The sequence below is a fragment of the Triticum urartu genome, chromosome 7, assembly GCF_003073215.2.
Source record: "Triticum urartu cultivar G1812 chromosome 7, Tu2.1, whole genome shotgun sequence".
NCBI lineage: Eukaryota > Viridiplantae > Streptophyta > Magnoliopsida > Poales > Poaceae > Triticum > Triticum urartu.
In genome coordinates, this window is record NC_053028.1 from 130,978,965 (window position 1) to 130,992,197 (window position 13,233).

Consider the following 13,233-nt stretch of genomic DNA (forward strand, 5'->3'; position numbering starts at 1 on the left):
GTTGTAGTAACATACTCCCTCCGTCTCAAAATTCTTGTCTTATATTTGTTTAGATATCTAAACAAATTTAAGACAAGAATTTTGGGATGGAGGGAGTACATGTCAACATTTATTGCTTTGTAAACTCATTTTGCATTGGAAAGCGCTATGTGATTGTAACATATTATGTTACTCTATTTGTCTTTCTCTTCTTTAATTACATTACATATCATCTTTTTTGCTGATGTGGCATGTATATTACTACCTATGTTACTCGAAAATATAGGTAATTCTTTCCTCGATTACTGTAATACAAGGCCACCAACAGTAATCCTAGACAGAACCATATTCCATAATAATACAAGGCCACCAACAGTAATCCTAGACAGAACCATATTTCATAGTGGCCTTGTATATAAAAATAAATGGAATATTTCTAAATTACATGCAAGACTTAAGATAAGATTATCTTATCGATCACATTGTACATGCCCTTATGACTCCCAGCAGCTTGCTCTCCTTAGTCAGTTTTGGGAACCGATTCAATAATAAATAAGACAAGTACTAGTACACTGAAAGTCATCGTACAGTGCCCATATACACTACCGCGGATTTACTCACTCCGAGTTGGAATGAGCACCGCGGCAACCACCTTCGGCTCCCCCAACCTCGCACCAGCGTCCCACTCCTTCTCCTCCTGCCGCCTCCTCTCTCATGGCTTCACCGTCGCTGCAAACCGTCGGGTCTCCCGCGCGTCCGCCCGGGCCTCCCCTGCGGCGCCGCGCCGGCGGCCCGAGTACGTCCCCAGCCGCATCGACGACCCCAACTACATCCGCATCTTCGACACCACGCTCCGCGACGGCGAGCAGTCCCCGGGGGCCACCATGACCAGCGCCGAGAAGCTCGTCGTCGCGCGCCAGCTCGCGCTCCTCGGCGTCGACGTCATCGACGCGGGCTTCCCGGCCTCCTCACCGGACGACTTCCGCGCCGTGCGCTCCATCGCCATCGAGGTTGGGAACACGCCCGTCGGCGGCCACATCCCCGTGATCGGCGGCCTCGCCCGGTGCAACAAGAGGGACATCGATGCTGCGTGGGATGCCGTGAAGCACGCCCGGCGCCCCCGCATCAACACCTTCATCGCCACGAGCGAGATCCACATGCAGCACAAGCTGCGGAAGACGCCCGAGCAGGTGGTGGCCATCGCCAGGGAGATGGTGGCCTACGCGCGCGCTCTTGGATGCCCCGATGTAGAGTTCTGCCCCGAAGACTCCGGCAGGTATGCGTACGATTCAAATTTTTTTAGACTATTATCAAGTATACCCTACTAGGAGGTCGGTCGATGGAACGACATCAAAAACCCCTCACCCTGAACACCCTCCCAGCGCTCTGCAGGTCTTTTTACTGAAGAAAAAAAAACAATTTCATCTAACAAACGTCTCTTTCGTCTGTTTGGGACAGGAAAACGAACGCCGCCGTTCGCTTGCCATAGATGCGCCCAATCGGCACGGCTCATCCCAAACCGTCCACACGTTCATAGTACCCAAATTCAACGCAGTTCTTAATTAAACTAAAACTTTATAAAAGACATAAATTAACTAGATAAAGATCTGTCGCCCGTGGCTACCGCCATCTTCAGGAGCCACTGTCCTACTCGTCGTCGTTGCCGGTGAGGTCGATCATACGGAGGTGACTACCAAAGGTGGGCAGGAGGCGCCTGCACCACCTCCTCCCGTGGCTCCTGCTCCTGCTCTGGTGACCGCGGCGACATGACTGACCATGGGCTGACACCCACTGAGGCAGCCATCTCGGCGTCGTGCACGACCAGCTCCGCCGCTGGCCCACCAGATGCGGGTTCCACGTGGCAATGGGGGGCTCCTCCACCTCCTCCTCCTCCTGCACCTCCTCCTCCCGCACCTCCTCCTTGACGGCCATGTCCAGCTCCGGGATGGCCACGTTGCCGGCCACAAAGAGGGCCATCATGGTTTCGAGGCCCTCCCATTGACGCTCGTCGTGGGTGTTCATGGAATCCTCCATGACATGTCTCATGAGCTCGGCCTCCTCCTCCTCGGTCATGGGAGGTGGCGGGAGCGATGACGGGGACGGAGATGGCGTCGGCCTGACGTCGCGCACACGCCTACGGCCACGCGTTTGGGGCGGGCTGTCAGCATGAGCAGGGCGCGGGCTCGGAGGACGACCGACGAAAAAGGATTGTCGCCATAGGTCGTGCTCGTCGCGAAGCCACGTATCCCATAGTGGTGAATCCATGGCGTAGCCGGGGTCGTAGAGCAGATCCTCTGGCAGGCGGGATCTGGCGTCGGTTGATCTCGTCGCGGCGGGCGCGGCCGCTCACCGGCACTGGTGGGATCGACACACGATCGGTGGAGAGATGCCAGTTGTTGGGGAGGTGGATATCTCCCCACTGGAGTGGTGTCGCGGTCTCCCAGTAGCGCCGACAGACGTCGGCGTGGATGTGCGGCCTATTGCGATGCCCGGCCGCTGGAGGCGCGATCTCAAACGCGGGCGGAGCAGGTAGTGCATGCGGAGAAGGTGGTGCGGGCGGCGCAGACCTGGTGGTGCGGCGGCGACCAGAGGAGGAGCCGGCCTGATGGTCGTGCTTCCCCTTGTTGATCCCAATGCCAACCCATGGCGCCAGCGAGGAGGTGGAAGCGACGGCAGCGGCTAGGGTTTGCTACCTCGTGTTGGGGGAGGAGGAGGCAGGCGGGCTTGGAAGTGGAAGCTGTGGACTGGCCGGTCCACGGCTTCCACATTAAGAAGGACGACGACCCACCAGTTGGGTGGTTGACAGACGGAGCTCGCCGCGCATGCGTATTAATTTTGGGAGGTCGAGGTAGTTGGACGGCCGCCATGCGTCCCCAAGGCGGACAAGGAGCAATCGCGTGCGCGTCCTTTCGCCGTTTGTGTGGACGCAAACCAGGCGCAGTTTTGTGCCGAAAATAGGGCGGGCGGGACGTTAACCGGACAAATTATGCGGATGCGATCATGCGTTGGGTCGTGTCGTCTGTTTATTTGGAAGCCAAACAGACAAGCACGGACAAGATGGGTCGTGCGTTAGAGTTCGCCTAAAAAAACTCAGTCTTTGCTTCTTTTTTAAGATCACTCGCTCATTCTTTTGTTGTGACTAATAAAGCCCAGTTTTTTGCCATGCTATGAAAAAGGTGCCATGGCCCAAAAATAAAGGGAAATAAACTTGACATACATAGAATGAAAAAAATATACCTTGGATTGTTTTAGTAAAATTTGCCATGGTTCGAAAACAAAAAATGTCAATAGACCATGAAAAAAGAGATTGTCATCATCTTTAAAGCAACGTTTGCCATGGTTCAAAAAAAATCAATAGCACAAGAAAGGAAAAGTCATGGTAATTTGCATCGGTAGAGTGACAAAAAATATGCATTAAAAATTGTGAGGTATTTTACTATATACATAAAGACACAAAAAATGTGGATTAAAAAATCGCCATCATGTAGAACACGAAAAAGCATATCATATATTGTTTGGTACTAATTGCCATGTTTCATAGAGTAAATTTACCACGGTCCCATAAAAGATGAAAATATAAAAAAAATCATGGATGTAAAGGGAAATTTGCCATGGCGTTAAAAAGGAAATTTTGTCACGGTCCACGCAAGTTAAATTGGCACGAAAAAAATAAATAATAATTTTCCATGAGCGATTAAAGTAAAATATGTATTTAAAAGCAAAGAAAAAAAGTTAACCGGCGAACCATTGAATATTAGTTATAGAAATATAGCACAATTTTCAATCATCAATCTGAATGTTTCATATGGTAGCAATAATCAGTAGATCTATTCTCTAAAATGGCATCCTTCTATGCATCAGCTCGACCAAACATGATATCTAGTTTTGAAGGTCTCATTGCGAATGATTTTTTAATGTGAAAATGATTTTCCAATCTAGTATGCCTCTGTTGACCCATGTGAGGCCACTCGCTGTTGGGAGCCACCGAAGCAAGGATGGGTCAAGCTAAATTGTGATGGGTTCGTTTGATCCATGTGACAACTCAGCGGGAAGTGACATGGTGCTAAGGGAGGACGCAGGCACAATCATTTATAGATCCTGCCGACAGCTCTTCTCATGCCATGATGCTTTGCAAGCCGAGTTGCTTGCATTAAATGAAGGCTTGAATCTGGCTTTACAATGGAGTAATCTCCCTATTGCTGTGGAAACGGATTGTCTGGAGGCATCCAATCTTTTGAAGGCCAGTGACATTGATAGATCACGGTTCACATTTATAGTACTCCCTCTGTTCCAAATTACTTGTCGTCGTTTTAGTTCAAATTTGAACTAAAACGACGACAAGTAATTTGTAACGAAGGGAGTAGATGAAATAAAAAGTAAAATATCTGTATTACTCATGTACGTCGTGCTCAAAATCAGGCAAGCCATTTGTTGGGGAACTTTGGTAGATTACATAGACGTACTACCGTCTGGCTAGGATCAGGACCTGATGAGGTCGTCGAACAATGTCATGCTGAGTGTAATCCTACTAGTATTTGAGTAATACAAAGTATTTCCCTGCAAAAAAAATGTACCTAGGAAGAAGAGGGAGTCATTCTAATACATACATGCATGTAATTAAAGGGGAGTAGGAAGGCATTCGTATCTATCGCTTAAAAACGGAACAGACGTCATATATTGTGGTTCTATAGATAAATATAAATATAATTGTGTGGTTTCATTTGACATATTTTTAGATATGGAAAGTGATTACTTAGTTTAATTCGATTATTCTTTGTAATATAGTAGTAAGTTATTTTCTTATTTTGAGGGAAATAAGTTATTTTATGGTGGTTCATAATTGTGTGCATACGCGTATGTCATGATCGGTTTCTGTTTGTCATCCAGGTCAAATAAAGAGTTCCTTTATCATATTCTAGAGGAAGTCATACAAGCTGGAGCAACAACCATCACCATTGCGGATACTGTTGGGTCTAATCTTCCTGTTGAATACGGCAAATTAATTGCTGACATAAAAGCTAATACTCATGGGATTGATAATGCCATTATTTCTACTCATTGCCATAATGACCTTGGCCTTGCAACTGCCAACACATTGGCGGTACTCCCTTCATTTATTTGTACCATCTAATATTATCATTTGTCTAATCATGCCACTACTAATTTCACTAGCCTCTAGGGTGCATATGCGGGAGCACGGCAGTTAGAGGTTACTATTAATGGTATCGGTGAAAGAGCTGGAAATGCTGCGTTGGAGGAGGTGTGCCCTATAATATTTCTGGGCACTGCTTCATGTTCTTCTTCTTTTTCTTCTTTTTTTTGCAAAATTCATGCTCGTTTGAATGAGTTGTAAAGTTTAGGAATGTGGTCCGATATGGCTTCAGTACTTGCTAGCTACATGTCTAATATTTGATACAATTTCAGGTTGTCATGGCACTTAAATGTCGCCCGGAACTCTTAGATGGCATGTATACTGGAATTAATACCCACCATATTACTATGACAAGCAAAATGGTACAATTTTGTGTCTTGGACGCTTTTTTCGGGTACCTTTTGCATTTCTTACAAACTGAAATTTCTTGTGAAAAATGGTCTAACTATTCTAGGTACAAGAGTACAGTGGACTTCACGTACAACCTCATAAAGCTATTGTTGGTGCCAATGCCTTTGCTCATGAAAGTGGAATTCATCAGGTGACTAATTTTGCAGTTTCTTATTACCATTGAATTTCCTAGATGGGCTTTTTAGTATGGATGGGTTGACATCTTCCGTTTTTATAGCATAACTCCAGTTCGCTTCATTATGTTAATTCGATTTTGTAACTTTGGTTCTTATTTATGACTATACAGTTTACCGCTTAACAATATTTTTACGAATTTGAATGCTTCTGCCATCTGTTTACATGCATGTGACGACTAGGAAAACCTAGCTTAACTGTAATAAACATGGGGCAATCAATTTTTTTTGTGAATGTAGTTAACTTGGGAGATTATTTTAGTTCATTTGTGATTGATTAATCACATTTAGTATAAACTATACCTTGGATGCTCATTCTAAGATGTGCTAATTTTCATTCCCTGTCGGTGTGCATCATTGTTATATATATTTTACTGTTATATAATTTCAGGTTGGTTCATGAACTAAATGGCTAAATCTAAATTTTGTCGGGTATTTTTTCAGGATGGGATGCTTAAATACAAAGGAACTTATGAAATAATATCACCTGACGATATTGGTTTAACACGTGCCAACGACTCCGGTATTGTTCTTGGGAAGCTGAGGTATCATGCAAGTGTCACCCCCACCCCCATGGTTAATGTAGTGCAAAGAATCTTCTGTGATGTCCCTTGGTTTTCATCTCTTTGATGAACTCTAGTAATTGGTGCACGTTCCAATGGCCTAATCCGAACGCTTACACTTTGAGTATTTATATAATATGATAAACCATTCGCTTTTATACTAAAATCTATGACATACTATATATTCATGAAGTTGAACATGGATCACTTCTCATAGAGGAAACCTCCACTACTTTTTGTTTCTTTACTATATGTATAAATCGTCAAGGTGTTCTAGAGTTACTGAGGTCGAATGTATCTGCCATGTTTACTCTTTTAGATTAGCCAAACTCGATATTAGATTACATATTCCCATTCGTAATTATGCTTTCTGATATTCTTTTTCAGTGGAAGGCATGCTGTTAGATCTGTACTAGTGGAGGTATTGCTCTAAGAGGTCTTCTTGACCTTCATTTTCAAGTTACAACAGGAGGTCTTCTTTTCCCGATTTTATAGTGACACCTTTTTGCCAAATGTGTAGCTTGGATATGAGATCAGTGACAACGAATTTGAGGATTTTTTTAAACGCTACAAAGAGGTTGCGGAGAAGAAAAAGGTGGTACTTGATGCATCATATCGTTTCAATGATATTCTCAACCTTTTCAATTCTCTCTAATAATCAGGCACTACTTGATAATTAAGACATCCATTGATTTCATTTGCCAGTAACCTTTGGTTCTATATTTTGTTACTCAACAAGTACATTGTCTTTATATATGTTACTCATTTGAATGGTTAGTTAGTTTCCGTAGAAAGTTGCGTCCTGATATTTGCTTGCAACTATAGAAGTCTACTATACATAGCAGTTGACGAGTTATTCTCATTATTTGTAGCGTATAAATGACAAAGACATCAAAGCATTACTATCTGATGAGATATTTAAGCCCAAGGTTATTTGCTACCTTGCTGATCTAGTTGGCTTCGTTCCGTACTTTTGAATACCATTTTCATTCTTACCTAATATATCTAACCGTCTAATGTTTATAGCTCAATCCGAGTGTTGGATCAAACAATATGCCAGGAGGTGCGTCTGGCCATGTTCTTGGAAGTCTGGAGACGGCTCATGGCACTTCGACCTCTCAACAACAGTAACTCGAGGTTAGTTCCTAATGTGCTTGCTTCCGAACTTGTAATAAGCTAATGATCGTGTTTCTCGACCGTTTGCTTTCAACTTGTAAACTCATGCTTGTGCTCCTGAACTTGTAGGTTTTCATCGCGGACGCCTTCGACCGGTGGAGCTCATTTCATTGTTGGAGTATATTGTTGCTTGTATGGCAGTAGCTTGCTTCTATATGTGACTTGTTGCTTGTATGGAACCTATGTGTGGTACTTATGAACCTATATGTGGTAGTTATGGACCTATTACTATATCTGATGTTGTGCTGATGTGCTGCTGTTATATGTGCAGTTGTGTTGCTGTTTTACATTGTTGTGATGTTGTTGTGCTGCTGTTATTTATAAATGTTGTTGTTATATATGTGTTGTTGTTTATATTTGAAGGGCTGATGTGTTGGATGTGCTAAACTCGTCAGCTTTACAAATAATTGTTCACATCCAACATTGTCCTAAGATTCAATTGAGTCATTGTCCATCTTATTCTTATCAAATGAGAATCTCCCACGGTGAGCTTACGGGCACTTGCTAGCTGAGATCAAGGCTCTGATGGAGGAGAGGGAATTTATTCCCCAGAAAATTTGTAAGGATCAAAATGAGGTAGTAGATTGTCTGGCCAATTACAGCTGTGCAGAATATTGTACTATTGTTTGGTTTCAGAGAGGCCATATGTGTATTGATGATCTTCAGACTGCAAGTGGACACGGGCTGCCCATGGTGCCCACATAATCAGCCTTCGTGGACACCCACAGATAGAGCAGTTGAATATGTGAGATATGTGGGCTGTTCCGCGGCGCCCACATCTCGCGATGACGCAGTGGAGATTAGGGCGCCGCCACCATCCTGCTCCGCCGAGGCCTCAACACCGCCGTCCAGTTCCTTCATGGAGACCGCAGCGCCGCGCTGGCCGTTCCCATGTCTGGTTCCAGCTGTCATCAGCGAGCCCCTGTTGTGCCCCATGAGGCCATGAATCGAGTATCGAGCAGTAGCAGCGGCGAGTAATCGCCCTGGGGCCTGTCGCGGCGGGACACACGCCGCCTGCACCTCCCCCTCGTCCTCGATGGCGTCGTTGCGGTAGGTAGAAGGCACGTACAGTACCTAGCTGCAGTGCTACCCACCAGGCCAATGGCATTTCAGTTGCCCGTACGTATGTACCCAGGCTCCTTCCACCAGGCCAATGGCGTTTCATTTGCACGTACGTACGTGTCCAGGCTTCTTCCGCGTACAGCACCTGCTCGATCGACAAAACTTGACCGGGATGCGGGCTATCCCACTAAACCCACATACCCACTTAACAATATGCAGGCTTTCGCGGGTATCCCACTTACCGTATGCGGCAATTGTGGGGTGGACGCGGCCATCCCGCTTAGCGTCCCACTTGCAGCCTGAGATGATCTCTTGCCAGTTGATTGTAACCCTATAATTATTATGGAATACAACTCCCATTTGCCCGCAAAGTAAAAACAGTGTCCTAAGATCTTCGGTTCAGTACTTCAGTTTCAACACAAGAGAATACGGACAATTATTTGTAAAGTTGATTTTTCTAATACTCCTGAAAATCACATGAGTGATCACCCTGAGCTTTTCAGATAATTGAAGAAGACATTTTTTTTCTTTTTGTCAAAAATCAGCAATGAGCAATCTGGCAGCAAGTACATAAGCCGAACCAGACCGATAAAAAAACGACTGCCCCAGGGAACCAACAGGAGGGAAGAAGCGAAGCAGAACCTGCAACTTTCCTGAGCGCCCCAAATATTGCGGGCATAGAGAGCTAACTGATGCATTAAGAATTATCAATGTTTAGCATCCTACTTGGTGCAACCTGATGAAAATACCAAATCTTGCATCATATTGTGATCTGGTGAAATCGTACGGTCAACAGCATGACGTAGTCAAGCAATACGTTTTACAGCTTCTGTTCCAGAGACAAGTGTGTCTTCTACAAATGGTATAGTCTTCCATACTTTTAATCCTACTAGCGCTGGACTATTTTCAGGACCTGAAACATATATACATCAATAGTAATAATGGTGTGACTGAAAGAACAAGCGAACCAAACCCTTTGTCCCCAGGCTGGCAATACAAACCTTGACATCTGGAGTCATCCTCCATACAAACTGCCATGTAATGAGAACTATTTAGCTCTGCGAGTGCAAATAGCCAATTCTCAGACAAATGATCACACCTAGAGTTAGAATCGTCACATACTTTTGATGCCTGGAAAATTCAACGAGAGTCAAGGCAGATCAATAAAAATGATTTACTGTTAAGTTGTACTTCCTCCATTTTTGAATATAAGATCTTTTAGAGTTTTCAATACGGACTACATACCGATATATATAGACACATTTTAGAGTGTAGATTCACGCATTTTGCTCCGCATGTAGTCTATATTGGAATCTCTAAAATGGCTTATATTTAGGAACGGAGGGAGTAATAACATAATGCACCAGACTTATGTGATGTCCTATGATACATAAAAACCAGACACTTTTTCCCTAACCAAAAAGAAAGGACGGTGTTACCATGCAAAAGCCAAAAAACAGGGTAGGCATCTACTTTTGATTCCGTGTGCAGGCAATGGTTTAATTGTGTTGGCGTGATTGCACAGCACATGGTAGACCTCACGCGTGTAATATTAATTTCTGCTTGCTTCTTATTTTGCTTTCTTATTTGGAGATTTATCCCGTTATTTTTCTATTGAAATATTGATTTCTGCTAGTAAATATGTGACACTTCTGTGAAATTTGAGAATTTATTGTGAATCTTGAATGGGACCATGAAATGTGAAACACATCTGATAAATGATAAAGGAAAGGTCAAACAACCGCGAGTCTTCTCAAATTTATTGGATTGGTTCTGATCCATGTAAAATGTATTGAATTGTTTTGTGAAACTTAGTTTGGACTACGACAAAACCTGATTAACCTACTGCAGAATACGTGTCAAAATTTGCAAAACATTTGTGAAACTTCTATTGAATATTTTGGAACATGGTGGAGCCCGTGCAGTGAGAAAACAAGGTTGACAGGATATGTGTGAGAGAGTGGCGGGGCATATTACATTTCAACCGCTGACAGAGATGGACAAAACAGAGGGTGAGATGCTATCCCGGTTGTTTTATAGCAGCACTCTTTTCCTGATAAAATTTTCTTAACATGACATCTGACCATTGGTTCTGAAGCTTTCTCACACATGTATTATATGTTAAAAAACCAACAGAGGGGGAAGGTCGAAACTGCATACCTTAGAAACCCGAATTCCCTTGCTTGTTTCCAACTTGATTGAAAATCCATTGAGTGGAGCGCTTGACAAACCCAATCCAAGAGCCTTTACATATGCTTCCTATAAATTTAGATATCAATAATGCTTCCATGTAAGAAATTTATTTTGCAACATCGTATCAGTAACCAGAATTGTGAATATTTAATTCAAAATAGGGCAATATTTGGTGTAAACACAATTTTGGTGCTAATTCTTCTCATAAGATTCCTTTTTGGCAAGTGGACCATTCATAAGATGCCCATACGTGTGCTTCAATTTGATTTATTAAACATAATTATATGTGGTGCAGCATGTTAGCACTAGCTACATGTATCAAACCTACATTTCTATAGCAAACAAAAACAAAGTCAACTAGGAGAATGAGGTTAGTTCTATTTATTTTTTGATTCAGATATTTTAACGATTGATTTGCATAAAATTAATTTGTGTTCTAGCATTCCTCTTGTCCAAAGATACGAGTTGTTTACTGTTATAATCCTGAAATCATGTATGTTTTTCTTCAGTATTGCCATTAAATGGCCTAAATAATGCATGCTTGGATGGGTCACATTAAACCTGATGTATATACACTACCTACTAACTATTTATGCATAGTGTGTTTTAATCATTTAGGTGATATCTTAGACTACGTACGTGCAATGATATATTCTAGCCTTTTAGTAAGAAATGCCATAACTTCTCAATGTTCTACACAATGTACGCGCAATGAAGTGGTTGCATACGGAAGGGCTATGTAGTAGATGGCTAAAGAGAGCCTCGCTAACTTTAAGAGTCCATAGTTTGAAGAATTCCTTTTCCTGAGCATACGAATCAGAAATCTCAGCGAGATAATCAGTTTCCGAAGGGGTAAAAAAACGACGAGCAAGAGATAAAATACTCTTGGTTTTCTTCCGCTTCTTTTCTTCAATATCGATGCCAATCTGAAACGGGACATGACATAGCACTATCAACTGAATAACTTCCACAGCAACAGAAACATGGTCGTGTCTTTCTCACTTATAGCTGTCACAAGGACAATGAACATACATTAGCATCCATGGCAATGCCACAGGCAATCAAAGAACTAGTGTGTGAAATGTTGAAATGCAAGGGTAGCTCCACAGTATCATCAGATGGCCACAATATCTGATCAAACATGGAAAACAAAAAAAAGGCAGGTTAGTTACATGGTTTGAAGTTGCCGAAAAAAGAACCTCTCAAGCCTAACCTCTTACCTCAGGTTTGCGAAATTTGTTGTACTTAAACACAAATGACCTCGGATCGATTTTACAATCTGTATCTAGTCTAGTTTAAAAAAAATAGCAGTAAGCAATAGCAGATCCGTATTCCTGTCACGCTATCAGTAACAACAAACAAAACAAGAATATGTTCCAATTGTTGACAAGATAAAATGCTGACAAGTCCAAACATGGAGGAGAGTGCCAAGCTTCCATGTTATTACAAGTCAAAAGGAAGATGGTTTCATTCTCCATTTTTATGATTCTTTACAAGAACTGCATATGCATCAGAAAGTGATTGTACACCTAATAGGTCCTAAAGTGTTACTTGAGAAAAAAAAGCCATATGTGGATGCAAGAGGTCAAAAGTTACATTGTTCATCTTGAATCACATGTTCTACATATATTTAAGACAGATGAATGCACGAATGGAAGCCATTCACCTATATACAGGCAAAAGTTCAAAGGGAATAACTCATGGACTCGGTGCATCTAAAGCAATAAATTACATAAAACAACTTAATCTCTTCAGAAATATTAAACTGTATTTGTGACAACAATACCGAGTTTTCCCCATGATTATAGTATAAATAGCCTAAGAAAAGTTTTTTATAGAGTTACCACCACCCAAGGAGAATATCCTTTGTGTTGTTAACTCTAAGCAATGTACACTAGTGAATTTAACATCAGCAGCCAATTTCCCTAAGCAATGTTCATGTACACTAGTAATAGTCCAATGTAATTTATATGGGAAACTCTATAGATCATCCGGCGGATCACAGACCCGCATTCATCACCTTCTCTGCACGCCATGTGCCCCATGGCCACCACCACTAGTTTTTGCAACTGGCCCGTTGTTGCAATCTCTCTCATCACAACAATGGCTCTATTGCAAGATCTGGATCTTGAAGAAATCGCTGCTCGTTCTCCTCCCGAGCTCCCATCGAGTCGCCGCCTCCCCACGCTGCTCCGACTGCCCGGAGCTCCCGTCGAGTCGCCGCCTCCCCGCGTTGCTCCGACTGCCCCGAGCTCTCGTTGAGTCGCGCGCCTCCCCGTGATGCGACCTGGTCGGAGGTTCGATGCTCGCGGGCAGCAGTTGTTGGGGAACGTAGTAATTTCAAAAAATTTCCAACGCACACGCAATATCATGGTGATGCATAGCAACGAGACGGGAGAGTGTGATCTACGTACCCTTGTAGACCGACAGCGGAAGCGTTGACGCAACGTAGAGAAAGTAGTCGTACGTCTTCCCGGTTCAACCGATCCAAGCACCGTTACTCCAGCACCTCCGAGTTCTTGGC

At 43.3% G+C, this 13,233-nt stretch overlaps 2 protein-coding genes across 3 annotated transcripts; one reads left to right on the top strand and one right to left on the bottom strand.

Moving 5' to 3' along the window:
• The first annotated feature begins 566 nt into the window (after positions 1 to 566).
• LOC125522766 (2-isopropylmalate synthase 2, chloroplastic-like) lies at positions 567 to 7,716 on the top strand. Of its 2 annotated transcripts, XM_048687800.1 has the most exons (11): positions 567 to 1,255; positions 4,867 to 5,080; positions 5,159 to 5,239; positions 5,404 to 5,493; positions 5,586 to 5,672; positions 6,160 to 6,260; positions 6,666 to 6,699; positions 6,799 to 6,873; positions 7,151 to 7,207; positions 7,305 to 7,415; positions 7,524 to 7,716. In XM_048687800.1, exons 1-10 carry the CDS (start codon positions 612 to 614, stop codon positions 7,407 to 7,409), a joined length of 1,488 nt encoding a protein of 495 aa, XP_048543757.1. In that variant the 5' UTR covers positions 567 to 611; the 3' UTR covers positions 7,410 to 7,415; positions 7,524 to 7,716. The 2 variants fall into 2 exon arrangements, with proteins under 2 accessions (XP_048543757.1, XP_048543759.1); XM_048687802.1 differs by lacking the exon at positions 7,151 to 7,207.
• Positions 7,717 to 9,322: 1,606 nt separating this feature from the next.
• On the bottom strand, positions 9,323 to 12,754 carry LOC125518550 (4'-phosphopantetheinyl transferase HetI-like). The gene is made up of 7 exons (XM_048683369.1): positions 12,717 to 12,754; positions 11,930 to 11,999; positions 11,742 to 11,840; positions 11,480 to 11,635; positions 10,677 to 10,775; positions 9,518 to 9,647; positions 9,323 to 9,429 (listed from the first exon to the last, which is right to left on the bottom strand). The coding sequence occupies exons 1-7, from the start codon at positions 12,752 to 12,754 to the stop codon at positions 9,323 to 9,325; spliced, it is 699 nt and encodes a 232-aa protein (XP_048539326.1).
• Between the last annotated feature and the right edge of the window lie 479 nt (positions 12,755 to 13,233).